Consider the following 19,158-nt stretch of genomic DNA (forward strand, 5'->3'; position numbering starts at 1 on the left):
GGGTTGGAAGGGACCTCAGGAGGTGATCTAGTCAAACCCTTGATCAAAGCAGGATCATCCCCAACTAGATCATCCCAGCCAAGGCTTTGTCTAGCCAAGTCTTAAAAACCTCCAAGAACTCCACAACCACTCTGGGTAACCTGTTCCAGTGTTTTACTATCCCCCTAGTAAGTTTTTCCTAATATCTATCCCTCAACTTCCCTTGCTGCAACTTGAGACCATTGCTCCTTGTTCTGTCATCTACCACCAGTGAGAACAGTTTAGCTCCATCCTCTTTGGAACCATGTTTCAGGTACTTGAAGGCTGCTATTAAATTCCCCCTCAGTCTTCTCTTCTCCAGACCAAATACACAGTTACCTCAGCCTCTCCTCCGAAGTCATCTGCCCCAGACCTCTAACCATTTTCATTCTCCTCTGTAGTGGAGGGCCCAAAACTGGTCACAGTACTCCAGATGTGGCCTCACCAGTGTCAAATAGAGGGGAACAATCACTTCACTTGAATTCCTGGCAATGCTCCTACTAATGCAGCCCAGTATGCAGTTAGCCTTTCTCATAACACTCTTGGCTTATATTTAGTTTATTGTCAACTGTAACCCCCAAGTCCTTTTCTGAAGAGCTGCTGCTTAGCCAGTCAGTCCCTAGCCTGTACTAGTACATGGGATTGTTCCATCCTAAGTACAGGACTTTGAATTTGTCCTTACTGAGTTTCATGATATCTCTTTTGGTCCACTCTTCCAATCTGTCTACGTCTTTTTGAATCCTGCCCCTCAGCATATCTACTATACCCCCCAGCTTGGTTTCACCCAAATTGTCTCATATTCAGCTTACTGTCCACTATAACCCCCAAATCCTTTTCTGCAGAGTTGCTGCTTAGCCAGTTGGTCCCCAGCCTGTTGGGAATATATTAATCTGTGAGTACAAAACAGAGTTGTATACCACAACTATTTCAGGCCTGCTTGGAAACATCAGCATCCCCTCATCAGCATCCCCTGGAAATCCATTATCACCCGATTCCATGTCGTCGTCATCAGACATCCAACCGCTGCCTTCAACTGATGCTGACAGCTGAATAACAATCTGCACAAAGGAAATGAGGAATGGTAACTAGAGGCAGTTCTACAAAGGTGAGTTATAGCTCTTTTCGAAAGAAATAAATAAACAATTAACCTGAGAACAACCTGAAGGTCAAAAATGGTACGCAGCTAAGGAGATGGGGAAAACATGTCACCCATGCAGCCCTGCACTAAGCATTTAAGGGATGCAAAATATACATGCAGAAGTTCAGTTTGTTTCCAGAAATCAAAACCAGCACAGCCATAAAACTGCTCTGTATGCTTGAAATGCTGCCTGGTACAGGTTCCTAAACGAGCATACCAGCAGACCTGGTCTGCTTCTGGTTTTTCTATCTCCCATCCTGATAAAAGAAATGGCTCTCTAAACTTGACTAATATCGTTTCCAACATTCAGCGACTGACTCAGGGGAAAAACAAACAAAACTGGTGCCATCAGAATTTTCTCCTCTATAATCTCTGTCATTTGTATTTCACTTTAAGAGACAGCCCAAAAAACCTGCTATCCCTTTCCTCATTCCTCCTTTGCTTTTCTCTGAACTCCTACTTGATCCCTCTTTTTGACTCTATTATCTTTTATCTCTGCATACAAGATCCTTTTCTCCTCTCTGCTTTTCTTCTCTAACCTTCTCCATTCTGCTTTTGCATTCTCCATTTGCTTCCCCACTGCCCTTCTGATTCTCCACTCACAACTTCATCTTTTTCTTGTCTGTAGCACAGCTGCTAACACAGAACATTTACTTCTCAGCCTTTTGGGCATCCCTACATACTGCTCAATTGACCTTCAGGAAAAACACTTCCCATATCTCTAAGACACAATGCATAATCCCAGAGCTGCGCTCCAGATTTTAGTTCTTTTTAAACACTCAGACGGTGTTTCAATCAAGGGCTTTGGTATGAGCCCATCTCTAAATCAAGACCCAGACAGTCTTGCCAGTATAGAATGGTTTTAACCAGGTGAGGTCAGATCAGGTTGCCTTGGCTGTGTTTAGGTTGGACTACAAACTTTCCTTTGTTTGCCAAGCTTACAGCAATGTTGCTGAAAAGTCCAAAAAGAGAGAAAAATGTTAATGCTTTTTGATCTGGCCTGGCCAAAACCTATTTGAGTTCATATGCTGTAAATGCTGTACCAAGTCTACAAGAAGAATTCTAGAATCCAATCTATACAGTACATATCCTCAAAAGCAGGGTATATAGTCCCAAATGGAGTGCTGCAATAACATCACTATACTGCTTTCTGTACTTGAGCTTGTTCATGCAAACAAACTAGCTGTGTAAACAAAATGGGATTTTATATATGATAGTGTACAGATCAGGGTATCTTATCTTCCCTCTGCATGATAAATGTGAACCTTGTTTTCAAACTGGAATGGCCCTATGCTTAGGAGCGTAAAAAAACTGGGTCTTCAAGGGCACTCAAGTTGGGAAACTGGGTTCTATACTTAGATTTGAGATTTGTGAAGAACAGATATATCCCTCAGGCAAATAGAGGAACATGGAATATTAGCGTTAAGACATTTTGGAAGGAGGTTAATCCACCTGGGAAAAGTTTTAAATTAAATTGCCACAACAGCCTATAATATTTCCTTTCTTTCATCAAAGAAAAATATATACAAAAGTATATTTGAGGGCCTGATTGTTAAAGCCTACCAGCTTTTCATTGTGAGAGACTTGGAGTCAAGTATTATGGTAATGAACACTGGTGAAATATATACTTGTGGACATTTGTTCAGTTATGAACTGACATCATACAATCCACCACCATCAGCAGTCTGCTCAGAAAAAATCTTGTACAAGCTGAACAGGCAAATGCAAGAGAAAAGCCTGCACAAATAATGCCATTTTCAGGAGTACTTTTATTTATAAAAGAAAAAAAAACAAGATAACTCAAAAGAATTTAAATAGTATGTTAATTTGTACTATCTTTTGCAATCATAAACCTACTGTACTGGCTTATGACTAAATAGAGCCAATAAGTGAGGGTGGGGCAGAGCAGTCTCAGGGAACTCAAGGAAGCACTGTCTCTCTCTCAAACCAGCATGATGCAAGAAGAAGAGTGTAATGAATTTCAAAGTGGTGTGATCTGGCCTGCCTGTGGGCTGCTATGGAAGCAAGGAGCATAATGCCATCTCCTCCCATTTTCTTTGGGATGTTTTAGTCTGCAGAAGCACACTAAAGAAGTAGCCCTTATACTACTCTGAAGTCAGGGACTGCAACTGCGACCAGCTCTGGCCCTGTCTCAGGCATGAGACAAAGGAGAGGAGCCTCATATTACCCATGCTATAGGCTGATTGCAATCTAGTCCATATAGCTGTATTTGTGTCATTACAAAATTTAGCAGAGAAAAAAAACACACTCCTCCTTGTATGATACTCACAGAGTTTAAATAAACAATGTTATCCAAGGGATAGACTATCTGCCGTGTCCCACAGCTATGCAGTGCCGATTCCAAAATGAAGTGGGTACCATTCATCTTAGCTTTACAGGAAGGATCCAGAAGTGAAAGCTCTGTCTCCATGTAGCCATTTGCCTAAAGAAGGACATTATTATGTATGTGTCTAGAACCTCAGTGGAAAAGGAATTGTTTTACATCCATAACTGCAGGTTAGAGTCTCACTTTAAGTAGCTTAGTACATTTTTTATGATTATTGATAACAGAAGAAAAGTTTACTGCAGTGGTGCCCTGTAAAATTCAATGTCAAAACACTATTGCCCACAATGGCTTGGTTGGGTCAGCAGAGAGAGTGTAGGAGCAGGGCAGTTAAAGTGTCATTACAGCTCCCGAATTACAAGTTCAAAGCTTACTCCAGATTCATGCTAAAAGCTGCCCCCAATCACCCCAACTGTAACTGGGTACCTGGCTGTTTAGGCTATGGAGAGGGGTTAAAAGCAGCCAGATATGGCAGTTGCCACATCATTCCTTTGTTGCTGCCTTAACCACACAGTCTCCTTTGGCCATTAGACTGAGGCAGATCTTTGATCTTGATCATCAGTGAAGGAAGCAAACATAACATTGAATGAATGCAGCAGATAGTGATATAGTTCAATCTAGTCAGAATCTTATTAGGACCATCTTATATGGAATTGTGCCATTTGACCAAATTCAAAACACCTTATTCTTCATGAGAACTGCATTCACAAGGCAGATTATTCCTGCCCAGGACATGAGTAACCAGTGTGTAGTTGGTGAGTGGTAGGAAATGGCAGGGATGGAGCCAGAGGAAACACGGCAGCATCACCACAATCCTCTTTGGCTGTGCCATACATCAGCTCTCAGCACAGGTTCTGGCTGGAAGCCTTCATTTCAGAGCCCAGTGGAGGCAGAGTGCTGCCACCACCACTTGTCCCCTCCTTTTCCTTGCTGCTGAATTTAGTGTGGAGGGGGAGGAAGGGGAAGGGCAAATAGCAACAGCATTCACTCTTTGGGCTATGTAGCCATGTAAAAGCAGAAGCTCCGGCCAGAGTCTGTGCTGATCAGTGAGTAAGCTCAGAGCTTACTGCTCAGGTGAAGCTCCATCAGGGACCTGCATTGACCAAGCAGTGAGCTGACAGATCACTTCACATGTACAGCACAACCAAAGCTGGTGGGATACACCCTCATAGATGTTAGGGTCGGAAGGGACCTCAATAGATCATCAAGTCCGACCCCCTGCATAAGCCGACCCCCTCCTGGCCCCATTCCTGGATCTGCTACTGGGGATTTTATATATCACAGTGAATTTCTATCATAGGCCTGGTCTCTATTCTTATGCCTCTCCCAAATGTCTTTTTCCACTGTCCCAGTCACAGGGAGCTAGAGCCATTTCTCTATAAGCTCTGGGATAGGGGAGGGTTTAGAATGGTGTCGAAGAACTTTGCCTTGTGGTTTCCCGTCTAAGTTATAGGACTTTTGACCTGTGGCTCTGGGTATAGTCAGGTCAGGTTTGGCCTTCTCTAAAGTCTCTCTGAGTGTTCATTTTATAATTGAAGCATATGTGAAATAGTGTATCACAAATCTCGGATTATGAGATCATACTAACCTGCAGAGACTCCTTTTCTACAACTACAGTCATCATTTTGTCATCACATTTCACCGACAGGGCTACATTGATGCTTCCCTGTACTTCTTCAGGTTCTTTGGCCTTTTGAAACAGTTGCTCAAAGTCACGTTTTAGTATTGCATCCATTGCATCCCTTGCTGGGGAGATGCCTTCTTCCACCTTGTCATATCTTCCTTTGTTAATGTGAAAGGGAAAACCAAGGCCATCGTTAAATAAAGGGTTGTTCGGAGCCGGCAGAGGTTTAGTATCTAGGAGTTCTGTTGGCTCTGGGGAAAGAAAATGGCCTTCTCCATCATTCATCTCTTCTATAAACAGACAGGAATAAATCAATTTATTAGATCCTTTTCCTCAAGGTATTCAGCATTTAAGTATTTCTCATTTAAGTAGGCAGAATAATTCATACAAGCATTATCCAGAAATTAAAAACCTTCCAGACATCAAAAGCAGCATCCATAGCCATACTTATTCTGTTCTAGTTTGGTGCTCCCAGATACTGAGGCATACTGAGATATTCCATACACACTACTTCCCATATTGCAGAGTTTATTAGTGAATGCCCAGTGCCACACTATGCCAGCTACACTACTTCCAGTTCAGGAGGAAGAGTGCATACATGTCTCAGTATAGCACTCTTTAGTGTGGTACTGGGAAGTATAAGCATGCCCTTAGTATTTTTGAGATAACTAGCAATGATTTTTGCCTTGAAAGTGCAGTAGTTATAATGGGCTTAATTCTGGAAGTTGTCTGTCTGGCATACTTCCTGCTGGAATTCTGTCTCAGTAAGGACAGAGAACATAATTTAAGGAGTAAATTAATTACAGTAAAAGCTGTGTTATCCAGCACTTTACCATCCAGAATGCTCTATTAACCAGCATCTGTCCCACCATGGCAATTCTGGTTTCGCCGCCGTGAGCTGAGTCCCACTTCTTCCTCATGGATCACAGCCCGGGGCAAAGCAGCCTGTGCAGGGCAGGGCTCCCCTCCACATCCCCCAGCACACTGATGCCAGGGAGTGAAAGCCCTTGCACACCAGATGTGGCAGGAGGGGCGGTGGCCTGAGTAGGCAAAGACACCTCCAACCTGCCAGGCTGGAGATAAGTACAACTCTTAGATAACTGGTATATTTGATTAACAGGCACCTCCATTCCCCATGGATTCTGGATAACAGAGCTTTTACTGTATATGCAAAAAGCAATAGGAAGTTAAAAGGAAAAACTGAAACCAGTCAATACAATATTAGATATGCCAGCAACACATCTGTCAAAACTCCTAAATAAATTCAACCCCTGAAGTGAAATTTTGCCTGCAATCATACATTCATTTAAATCTACTGGTGTTCAGACAGGTACTGGCACCCATCTTGTTTCACATAAGTGGGCAAATTAGAGTAATGTTTAGCCCCTGGGCCTCCATTACTGTTCAGGAAAGAAGTTTCAACGTCTGGCCACAGGAAAATAATAACCTGGATGTTATATGAATACTGTGTATATATGAATACAGAAATAGGCTTTGTCATTATACAAAACAGTATTCTCAGTAGACCACACTCAGATCCAGTATAAGTGGATATAACTCTGTTGACTTCAGTGAAGTTGGATGCACTCACAGTAGCAATAACTTTGGCCACTAAGTTTTTATTCCAAAATTAAAAGTTCTATTTATTGTTTTTGTTCACTTTTCTAATGAACTGTCTGTATGTGAACCATGTATGTGTTGATTTAAGTGGCTTGCACTTTTTAAAGACAAAACAAGATTTGTTAACCAAGATGATGTTCAGTCATTGGCAGTCCCTAATTGTGGTTAATTGTAGTGACTTCAGATTATATTAAAATGCAGCCCCTTAATTCTGCCAGTGTGAGAGGGAATAACATTTTCCTGGAATTTTCTCCTAGAAATATCATAAAAGTCTTTTTCTCTTGTCAGATTTTGCTTAATGGAAGATGTCAGCCCCACTGAAAATTTGAACCCGAGGGTAATCCTGTCCCATTAAATGAACTCTTTGACTCATGATGCTCTGTCAAAATGCCTTGTACCCAGAGTATGGTATAATTTGGTATATAATAGAAATCCATCTTTAGACTTACCAGTGTCTTCAAGTCGTAGATGGAATCTGTTAGCCACAGGGGCTTTTGTATAGGAGATAACTGGGCTATAGCCACGGTCATGAGCCCACTTAATCAAACTCTCATGAGATGAGGGAATATCAGGTATTACTAATTTACTCATAGTCATGGATCGTTCAGAATCTTTTCCAAAGCCAATGCTATTAGGTGCCTGCATATAAAGGAGAAATGAATGGTTTACAATCTGACAGTTGAGCCATTTGTCAGTCACAGAATGCTGCCTTTAAAATGCATGAGTTCTACCTATTGTGTCTGCTTTGTCAATGTCTTTTACCCTGTCCTAATAAAGGTATGCTGACTCAAAGACACAAATACTTATCTTCAATACAGCCTTATAATTTTCAGAACCTTGGTTCAACTCAGCTGAGCTGAGATATCATTTCAGTGACGCACAAAAAAGTTTACAATGGTACCATTAGGCCTTCCTCCTGCACAGTATGGTAACACTGAACAAGAAAATCCTGAGGCAACCTCAGTTCCTATTCTGAAGTCCATGAGAGTTGGTAGCATTCAGTACCTCAGTGGAAGGCTCCTCTGAAGTGCTGAGTGCCTCCTGCAAAGTACTGAGCAGCATCCTCACATGCCACTGTAACAACATTTTGAAGACAGTGGAAAGTAAAGGCACTCAGCACCCTGCTGGAATGAGGTAAGAAATTATATACATGTTAACATATGTAAATTCCAGGCACATGTTAATATTGTGGGTTTCATGAAACAAGGGTGTGCAATACAGATAAGGCAAGCAGCCAATTATCTTTCCATTTACTGTAACTAATTATACGAAAATTTAAAATCTCTTACCCAAATCCGCAACTCAATAGGATAAAACAATCATCCCTAGCTTTGAGAGGGTCAGTTATAAAAATAATTGCCAATATTACACTTTTCATTCATTTTAAGTATTTGTCATCCTGAGTTTAAACATGTAAGTATGCAAAGTTAAATGCTGTAACAATTACATTAACAACCACAGAGTAAGAGGAATGTAATAATAATTTCCAGTAAAGATTACAATGCATCATTTTTCAACAACTGCTACATTGTGGCTGTATTGTATTTTCTACATGCTGATGATAACATTTTCATGCTACACACAGAACACTTTTGTTTCCATGCCTGATTATTTTCTCCATCATATATGTTGCATTTTTGCCCAAATCCCCATTTGTTTCCTATTTTGTTTGCCCTCTGTGACCAAATCTTAATCCTTTCCCACTGTAGAACTTGAAGAGATTTACAGTGCTGATCTTTTTTTGTCAGCCAGCTGTAGGATTAGTTATATGAACTTCTGCTGCAGATCAAAGTTTAAAGAAATATATTTTCTCTTAACATCATAAATAGAGTTTTGGGATAAGGAGGTAGGTATACAGAAAAGATTTGAAGTATCTGTCTCATAAGCGTTTAGAGTACAATATGACAGTCTCTATAAATTCAGAGACGTTAATAGGAATTGTAGGTGTTCAAAAATTGCAGTTTAAAGACTATAAGTTTAAAGACACTACTCTGAAGTGCAAAATATAATTAGAAACAAGATTTCCATCAATTCATGTCATGGCTAATGTGGTGAAATGCATCAAATAGGATGAGTAAAAACAAACAATGGAAGCAAGGAGCATCAGTTTTAGTATCTCTTGTTATTGCTTTGATTCAATTAATCTTTTACTCCTCAGCATGGTTTATTACGTTACAAATAAACATAGTTCTGGAAAACGGAATTACCAGGCTCCCCCAAATTTGCCAGATATCCCTTTCTGCCCCCACTTTCTGTTAAATATTACTATCGTCTCTGCTGGCACCCGACCAGTTTAATGATTTGTTTACACCTCTTCACTGCACACCGAGGCTCTTTAGGACTAAGCACAGTAACCAAAGTTTGTGGGTTGGATAATACTTCATTTGTGCTATGCCAGCAACCTGAGGTTCGTCAGCCATGGTATATATATTAAAGTTAGAAATTCATTTATATATTTGCCAGTTGCGAAGATGAAACAGTAGTTTTCTATCACATGTTTCAAACTGTTGCCCCCTTTTCTATTTGGCAGATACTCCAAAACCAATACACAACAAACAAGGCCTTTTAAATGGTCTGAAATGGAGAGAGACCAGGACTGCAACCATTTACTGTTCTGACCCAGAGACAACCCAGTAGTATCTCTCCTACCTTTTAATTTCTTTGGGATTTTTCCACTCCAAATATTCCACTGATCCCCACCTGCACTTACCTCCCTTGAAATGAATGGGAGATGATACATTTCGGTGATACATTCCTCACCCACAGCAAATGGGAATACATGTCAAAATGCAACATGTCTGGGCACTGTGGCTTGAATGACAGGCATTCCATTGTGCTCAAGCACATAGGGCACTGACAGATGTGTAGCTCCCCGGTGTAACTCACGATGCTTCACAGAAAGCACCATGACTTGCACCAACCTTCCTGACCCAACAAATGTTCACTGTTAGGTCAGAAGGGTGGGGGATTTAGCTCCAATTCGGAGCTGATCCAGCTGAGGAGCTGCAGACATGCAGCTTCTTTCTAGTCCTGCCATGTCCCTCCCAGTTACGGGGCTATCTGCATGATGGGAGTAGGGGCAAAGGCAGGAGAGGGAGCTTGGGCTGGGCTTTGCTGGGCTCCAGTCCACCCAACCCTCCTCCAACGCAGGCTGGGCAAAGTTTTGAGTTCCCTTCTCACCCTTCACCTCACCTCCTATCGTGCAGACAGCGCTGGGGGCAGGATAAGGCCCAGCCACCCGATCAGACACGAGGTAATGAAGGTGCTCTGCTCCTTCATTTAAAGGGCTCTCCTCTGCAGCCGTGCTCTTCTGTTAGGGCATGGGTATATGGCACTTTCAAGGGGCCGATTGATTGCTGACAAATATAATTTCTTTCTGCACCCATAATGCTGTAAAAAGATATCAGATTTAGTTCTGATGTGCACAAAACAGTGCCCACTTACATCAGGGCTGAGTTTGGCCAGGATTCACTGTTAACTGTAATTCCTTTTTCCATACCAAGTGCATTACTGGGTTCTAGACCAGTCCTTTATTAAAAATAAATAAATACATTGAATGAACACAGCAAGCTGGTCATGGACCAGCTCTTTTCCAGCTCTAGTTTCTAGGACTATAGGAACCAAGACCTTAAATTATCTTGCATCCCTGGTTTTCAGACAGCTTAGTATTCACCTTTCACTCTGAGTTTGCCAATCTCTTCCCCCGGGACAACTGTTACTTATGCTGAGGACAAGACATTAGGAAAATTGAAAAGTACGGAACTGGTTCAGCTAATAAAAAAGAACATCATGAAACATTACCTAATTGTTTACTAACATTTTTATGCATTTTCTAAAATTGGGCTTGGAAAGGACTTCAGCTGCATTGAGAAATAAACAGTTTGAGTCTTAGATGAGCACTGTAATTTGCAGTCTTTTTGAATGAGAAGGGGGCATACAATTTTTCACTGCTTTATTGTGAAAGATGAAGCACATATTCAGAAAGGGAAACATCCATTTAAATGCAGGTGGGAGAAAGACTTGCTCAAAAATTCTATCCTGAAAATAAGATTTTGACTTAACATTTGAAAGTATAAAATTGTTTTCTCTTTTGGTTATTCTGAAAGAAAAAAATTAAACTGTACTTTCCACTACAGAAAGAATTAACTCAATCTCTCTTTGTTTATTATTTCATTGAATGATAATAAGTTTAATAGTCATGCACTGTGCTCTTAGATTTCATAGACATTAGGCCTGGAAGGGACCTTGAAAGATCGAGTCCAGCCCCCTGCCCAAGGGGCAGGAAGTCAGCTGGGGTCATAGGATCCCAGCAAAATAAGCATCCAAACTTCTCTTGAAGGCATTCAATGTAGGTGCATGAACCACCTCCGGTGGCAGGCTATTCCAGACCTTGGGGGCTTGGACAGTGAAGAAATTCTTCCTTATGTCCAGCCTGAAACGGTCTTGCTGAAGTTTATAACCGTTCGACCTTGTCATCGCTTGGGGCGCTCTGGTGAACAATCATCCCCCCAGATCCTGGTGAACACCCCTGATAAACGTATAGGTGGCCATCAGATCACCCCTGAGCCTGCGCTTTTCCAGGCTGAAGAGTCCCATAGCTCTCAGCCTTTCACCGTAAGGTCTGTTTTCCTGACCTCTGATCATGCGCGTGGCTCGTCTCTGGACTCTCTCAAGCTTCTCCACATCCTTTTTGAATTGAAGAGCCCAAAACTGGACACAGTACTCCAGCTGCGGCCTCACCAAGGCCGAGTACAAAGGGAGAACAACGTCCTGGGATTTGCTTGAGAAGCATCTATGGATGCAAGCCAGTGTTTTGCTTGCTTTACTGGCCACAGCATCACATTGAAGGCTCGTATTCATCTTGTGGTCAATCATGACCCCCAAGTCCCTTTCATCCATAGTGCTAACCAGCGTAGCACTGCCAAGCTTATAAGGATGGTACAGGTTTTTCCTCCCAAGGTGGAGAACCTTGCATTTTTCAGTGTTAAACACCATAAGGTTCTCATCCACCCATTTCTTGAGCCTGTCAAGATCAGCCTGGATCGCCCTCCTGTCCTCAGGTGTGGATGCTTTACCCCAGAGTTTGGTATCATCAGCGAACTTGGCCAGTCCGCTTCTGACTCCAATGTCCACATCATTAATGAAGATGTTGAACAAAACAGATCCAAAGACAGAGCCTTGGGGGACCCCACTGGTCACAGGGCACCACAATGATTGACTTCCATCAACCACCACCCTCTAGGTCCAACCACGGAGCCAATTCCCCAACCACCACTATCTGGGTCCGACCATGGAGCCAATTCCCCAGCCAGTGGATCGTGGTGGACCCGAGGCCGCAGTTGGCCAGTTTTGCCAAGAGGTGATCATGGGATACCAGATCAAAGGCTTTTTTGAAGTCAAGATATATGACATCAATCTCCTCTCCCTTGTTCAGGTGATAGGTCACCCGGTCGTAGAAGGAGATAAGATTGGTCAAGCAAGAGCTACCCACAACAAACCCATGCTGGCTATCCCTCAGGAAGTTGCCGTTGGCCAGTCTGTTGAGAATGGCCTCATTAATAATCTTTTCTAAGACCTTTCCCAAGATAGAGGTCAGGCTGATGGGCCTGTAGTTTGCTGGATCCACTTTCCTCCCTTTCTTGAAGATAGGCACCACATTGGCTCTTAACACCCAATAAATATTTTAGACATTGTACTGTCCTTCAGGATTTCATATCCCAGCAAGTTTATAAGCCTGAAATATCAATGAATTTCAGGTAGCTTTAAGCACGTGAAATTCAGGGTTCTAGACGCCCATGAGTACACAAAGGATTTACATGCAATTCTTAACACACAAAAATTGCCCCATAAAAACGCATACTGCCAAGTGCAAAACGTACAACAGTGAATTCTACATCATGATTCTTAATGAGGATGTAAAATTCAAAGTTTTCATGGTCTCTAGGTTAATGAATGTGCTAACTCAAGTAACTATTTTCTCTTAACACATCTGACTGACCAGCTGTTTGGCCAGAATACCTTCATCCTTCCACAAGAGAAGGATACACACAGGCATGGAAGTAAGTCTCTGAAATGTCATTCATCATGGATCACCTTTTTCTTTTATTTTCTGAGCCTCCCTTCTGTTTTCCCCTTTAAATTCCCTCACTCCCAAGACACTGTTGCCATCTACCATTCTTCAAACTCAGGAGATCTAGATTCAGCTCTATCTGGGGCTTGTCAGTCCAGAGGGGAAAATTGCCAAGTAAAGCAAGAAGCTTATAAATCTAGATGCAATTCAAAAAGGTATCCTCAGGTTACACAGTGCTTAACTACTAGGTTAATGGGTTGGCCCCCAGCAAACATATTTAGCTTATTTTGCTTAACTATAAACCTGCAAAACAATTGATCAAATATGACAGAAATAGGCCATGCTGTTGGTGTGACCAAGATCAAACTATTTTTCAGCAGAAATAATTAAATTCTTAGAAGAGATGGTGCTGAGCCATGTAGTTGCATAGGAAGGCAAGTCAGTCTAACTCTGAATTTCCAGCTATGCTTAAATATGGATTTTTGCTACCTTAGTTTGAAAACTTTTGCAAGCCTGTACTTTCTGCTCAGGCTGCAGAGAGAACCACCTGACCAAAAGTTTTCTAAGGGCAGAAGAGCCAGCAAGATACAGAGCCTGAGGTTGCTACGTCATAAGCAGAAGATGTGGATATATAATGAGTGGTCATGATCACTGAGTTTGTACTTGTAGGCATTTTCTCCAGCTTCTGAGATGAACTTCTGAGAATTCACTCACTGAAATACTGGCAAATAAGTGAACATATTCTTCAATATATAAGGAATCTGCAGGGCATACATCTCATGATACAAGATACAAGTAACTTCACTGTTCCTTTGCTACTGGTGACATCTTGGCTAAAGAACTCTTTTGTATTGATTTTCTTCTCTATATAGGCAATACTTCTCTGAGTGAGAAATGCTAGTAACTCAGTGACGGCAGCTAAAAAGAAGACATTTACTGAGCAGATATAATTGTACTCTTACTCATTCATATAAAGCATAAACTGTTAACAGCATGATAATTCTTGAAAATAACGAGGTGCCTTAATCAACTTACAATCACTTCCAGTTTTCCCTGCACATCATGTGACTTGATAACCCAATTGACAGACTTTTTACACTTGAGGATAAGTATGAGGTCCCTGACAAGCTTGGCCTCTGGTTGAGATGGTCTAATGTCAATGATTATATCCACCTGGAAAGCACTGTATGTGGAAAATAAAGATAAAGTAAGATCAGAATGCCAGAAATTTTCAGCTATCAACCTTCTTCCAATCCATCATGTTTCCAGTGTCTGGCCAGCTGATTAAAATGCTGGAGATTATCCCAGACAACACAACATGTGCAAAACAGATTGTTATTCCACACATGCTAAAATGATTCTACAAAACAACAGAAACAAATATTTTTTAGACTAGTAAATATTATTCAGTGTTTTTCTTATATTTACAGAAAGTTTGTTACTTATTCTGGCTGATGGTTGAATAGTATTCAACTAAAGCACTAGCAGTTTGCTTTGTACAATAAGTACTTTTTCTCATTTCATCATGACAGTATATAGACATACCACCAAGAAACCAAAATAGCTGTGTACACACTGAAGAACAAAATACACTTTCATGCCTAAAAAATTAAAGAAGGCAACTTCAGCAACCTGGAACAGTATTAAAAATATATTTTGAGAGTATATCTGCCGGTGTAGCTAAACTATGGAAATTATTTTTGCTTAGAATTTTGCACATGCTGTAAAATTATTACACTGTCGTGTTTAGTTTCCAATGCTTCTGGATATATAGTTATTTTAAAAAGAAAAGAAAACAGATGTCCAGCCTACTGATTGCTGGAAAATTGATGAATACAGTCCAGATTTTTAGGAGCTCAGTAAAATAAGTAGAGCAAATGGATTTATACCCAACAATAACATCGCATGCACAATGTAAATTCAATAGAAAAATCTTCACGTCCAGCATGATTCTACAGTTATAGATAATAAAAATGTGTTTGGTTGCCAAATAATGGGTTTAGCTAAAATTATGGAGTTTGATTAAATATGCCTTCATCTTATCTTCTGTACTTATACATACATACCCATTAGTTTCTGTTGGTTTTAAATGGCTCAATGGACATGCACTTTGTGCAGAAAACTGCTCCTTTAATAAGGACATTTGGACATACAATAAGACTGAAGCAGGCATTGACTTAGAATGCTTTCTCCCTTTTATCTTTTACTAGCAGAATATCTTAACTAAGAACATTTGGCAATTTGAAAAAACAAACTCCCATTATGTACTTTCAGCCAAAATCAAGACTCAAGAGTTCAGTCCAGGCAGAGGACTGTTACTGGTATCTCTGCAGGGGACTAGTGGTGAGGATGGACCACATAGGACAATATATATTCTTCAAGGCAGTAACTGAAGCAGTCTTCTACAGATCCCACTCATGTCATGCAGCAGCTGAATTTTGTTTCAATCCTTCCCTGCCCCTATCATGCCCCAGCCTTCCTTAAACTTTCCAGGCACTGTCATGTAAGGAACAATCTGCAGAGCTCAGTTTCAGCGTTGTGCAGTGGGATGTAACCCCTTTCCTCCCCCCAAATCCAGCTTCTTTGTGCAATGGGGCTTCTCCAATTTTACTGCTCAGTGGCTGGATCTTTCCCTAATGGAACTGTCATAACTAAATTGGAACAAAAATGGGTAGCCTTTAGAGAGCTGTATGGCTTTTTGGTAAGTAAATGCTAGCTTATTTTCATTCTAAGGAATATGTATTTCCTGGTACTAGTGGGAAAGTATTTAAGTTGCTTAAGTCAGGCTGACAGTGAAATACAGATTTTATGAACAACAACAATATTTAGTGCTTATGTAGGGTTTACACATGAGATTTTCTAAAATATCCTTCATTCACCTAATTCTGCTTCCCTTGAAGTCTTCTAAGGGTGTTTTACCATTGATTTTGATGGAAAGACCAAAAGCTTTTGAAAAAATCTCACTATGTAAATCTTCATAGTACTATACAGTTATTACCTAAGTCAAGTAACTTCTACTGCTATACTGATCTTGACATCAAAGCATAAGAATATTATATGATTTGTTCTAGTGGTGGTCAGGTTTTGGGCTCCATGGGCCAGGTGAGTAGCATGGGGTCAGTCCACAGGCTGGATCAGGCCCTGCATTGCCTCCCTTTGGCTCTGCATCTAGATCTGGCCCCATACCACCTCCACCCACCACGTGTGTCCCTACTGGGCTCTGCATGCTGGGACTGTACCCTACATGCCCAATCTAGTGTACAGGGCTGCACTATCCAGCTCACAGGGCTCCCTGTGGGTCTGGAAATTTAGCACTGGGGAATGGCCACCATTCCCCCATCACCACATTTTTTGACCCTTGATGGTCAGAACCCATGGAAACTGGACATGCTTATACAGGAAATAACAGCAGCATCCAGTCCTAATATCCTTTGTGGCCTAAATGTCTGAAATATACCTAGTTTAAACATAAAGAATCAAACTCTATAATTACTTCATATGATGAGCTAGATGTCTTATTGACTTAATAAAATCCTGCTATTTGTCAGAAATTAACTCTAGTGTCTAATCCATAAAATATTACTTTATTCAATTAGCAGATACTTTACCTGTATGGATTGGAATTTGGAGTGATTAATTCAATAATATGAATCTCTCTTTCTTGGCCTGTATTAGACAAAAGGCATCCTTCTGCCATTTTTGGCTGAAGATAGCCCGCAAGGTAGTTAAGAGAGAGAAAGTTCTTTTCAATATTACATGTGGGAGGAAACACTTGATCTGGAACAGGAAAAAACAAAAGAAAAACACACACATGTACACATATATACAAATACATAGATAAGTGCACTTTCCATTTAAATACAGCAATATGCTTAGGAACATAGGAGAAGAAGGGACTGCCAGGATCAGTGTGTTCAGTCCCCAGAGACTACCGGCAACCGTCTAATATACATTTGTCCAAAAAGGTCCACAAGAACAGCCTCTTTGGCTTCTTCTGTACATTACAGCAACAAAGCACCTCTAATAGCCCTCTACCAAGATTCAGATCTTTAGGGGAAAAACCCAAAATAACTGAGAAAGAACAAGAGACACAATGGCACCACCAATGCCTTGCGGCTCTGTAATGATCTGGAATTATTCAAATAAAATCTGCCCAGATAATCCTAGAAAGTGAACAACACTCCTACTACAGAAGAATGAAAAAAAATGGTCCTTGCCTTGCTGGCAAAAATTTACTTCTTCCTGGTAAAGATTCCTGATTCATGGTGATGCGAATCCTGTATCATATGTATGGACGATAAAAATCAATATAATCTTTAAAAATGAGGGTCAGGATTTCAAGAATACAGGTTGTTTCTGAAGTAAAATATGCAAATGATTTTAAATTCATACAATTTCCATTTGCTGATTGAGTTTTTCATAATAGAAAACCCAGAAAAGAAACACTTGAAAGCAGGTGCACTGGAATGCAAGGTATAGTAAACTTCAAGGGAATACAGTATTGATAATCTGTGGATTTTCTCTTCTGAATCTAACAGAAAACTTTTAAAAGAGCTACCATCAGAGCAATATTTTCCTTCCCTCTGAAAATGTGTTCACTCTCATCACTAGTAACACTTAAGATTATTATTAGTCAATGAAATCAGAGAAAGTCTTTTCAGTTCTCATATTCTGTGCACTTGACTACACTCTGTGCAGTCAGCTCCAGTGTTTTCTAAACATGCACTCCATTTCCCCTATGAGTGGGGACTTTCATACAGCAAGAAGGAAGGGGAAAATATTTTTAAATATGGAAATTGTGCTTATAAAACACAAACATGGAGGAGGTGATTCTAGGGCAGATCTAGTAAACAGAATTCCTTTCAGTGATGATCACTTGGGTCTGTGATGCAAAACAGAAGCAATGGTCAGCAGGATAAATTCTTAAATTAGTTCTACAAAACTTCACTCCTACTATCAGTTTTTCCATTTGGAAATAATAATACCCTGCATGTCTATGAGACCCTTCATTCAAAGACACAAAGATGTTTTACCATATGACTTAATCCTCAAGCTATCCAGTGAGATATGGGCAAAGTGTGGCATAAAAGAACCAAGTGCCATATCCAAGATCATACATGAAGTCTATAGCAAAGATAGAATTAAACTCCTGGTTCATAGCTCTTTGCTTTAATCAAAAGGCTGCTTTCCACAATCAGGTACAAGATGACCAACAAATGAAGCAAATGCAGGGCATTGTACAAGCTAAATTGTGGGCAGGCAAATAGAAACTAAACTGAAACTACTTTTAATGTCTGGTTCTTTAAACCAAACTGCTTTTGGTTTGGTACCCAATTTCTTGCAGAGACTGGACACTCCTTCAATTCCTAGGTATTGTGTAAACAGCTAGAGGAGCCTCCTTATCCTCATTCTACACACAATGGCCTTTGAATGTTAACTTTGCTTTCTTCTCTAGAGAAACCTTCTCTGAAAACTATATGAGGCTATAACTTTTTCAGCTGCCCAAAAAAGCACTCCTCTAACATCTGTTATGTGCCCTGCCAGATGAGCCCTGAATGTAGCTGCAATTCTGCCAACTCCTCCCACATAGCAAAGGATGGAAAATGATTCTGAGCTGATCCATACTGAATTCAAATTTATCTATACATACAGATAATAGATATTTAATTATCAGCAGCAGCTCTGCAATACATTTCATGCCACAGAAGAACCAGCTCTTAATATGTTGTGGATGATCACCACATGTGCTGTCATTAGCCATTGCAAAAGACTTGATTCCTGTTCCAAGCATCTTATTTAACAGTCTGGAATTTTCAATCAGCCTGTTTCTCTTGCTGCCATCAGCACAGAGGCTCCCCATACAGGGCCTCTTCTCAATAGTACACTTCCCCTCTGCTGCTTATTTTAACTCCACTTCACTGGTTGTCCAACGCATACGTGCAGTTTCTTCTTTTTCCTCCTAGTAAATGCTGTTTACTCTTGTCACAGTTAATAAACAAACCCCTGACTGTAATGGAAGTGGAAAAGAGCCCCATGCTATCTGTTGTTGATGATTACTTTTTAGTTTGGGGGCTATTTAGTTGCTTAAGAGATTCAATGTAGTGTTGTAACAATCTATTTAATGGATTAAAAAGTTACTAACTGGTTGGCTGATGGTCTCTCTTTTCCTCTAATCTCCAAACAACAGTACTGTAGTATAGGATTTATTGTGAAATATCAGGGAATAATACAAGGTCATGTGTCTGGTCAGAATACAGGGATGTCTTGGAGCAGCATTTATCACAGAGTACCTACCACAGCACTGCATCACAGCTGGCAACTTTCTTCATTTTCAGTGTTTGCCA

General features: G+C 40.6%; 1 protein-coding gene across 7 annotated transcripts in view; it reads right to left on the reverse strand.

The window, feature by feature from the left end:
- TGFBR3 (transforming growth factor beta receptor 3) overlaps positions 1-19,158 on the reverse strand; it is a 192,617-nt gene that overhangs the window by 30,439 nt on the left and 143,020 nt on the right. For 6 of the 7 annotated variants that reach the window (XM_014599677.3, XM_019479036.2, XM_006275071.4 and 3 more), the window contains 6 exons: positions 16,423-16,591; positions 13,850-13,997; positions 7,194-7,383; positions 5,089-5,414; positions 3,447-3,599; positions 936-1,076 (listed from right to left, as the gene is read on the reverse strand). In XM_014599677.3, coding sequence (XP_014455163.1) covers positions 936-1,076; positions 3,447-3,599; positions 5,089-5,414; positions 7,194-7,383; positions 13,850-13,997; positions 16,423-16,591 — 1,127 coding nt within the window. The remainder of the gene's footprint in view (positions 1-935; positions 1,077-3,446; positions 3,600-5,088; positions 5,415-7,193; positions 7,384-13,849; positions 13,998-16,422; positions 16,592-19,158) is intronic. The other variant, XM_006275072.4, reaches the window with a different exon arrangement.

The sequence above is a fragment of the Alligator mississippiensis genome, chromosome 5, assembly GCF_030867095.1.
Source record: "Alligator mississippiensis isolate rAllMis1 chromosome 5, rAllMis1, whole genome shotgun sequence".
NCBI lineage: Eukaryota > Metazoa > Chordata > Crocodylia > Alligatoridae > Alligator > Alligator mississippiensis.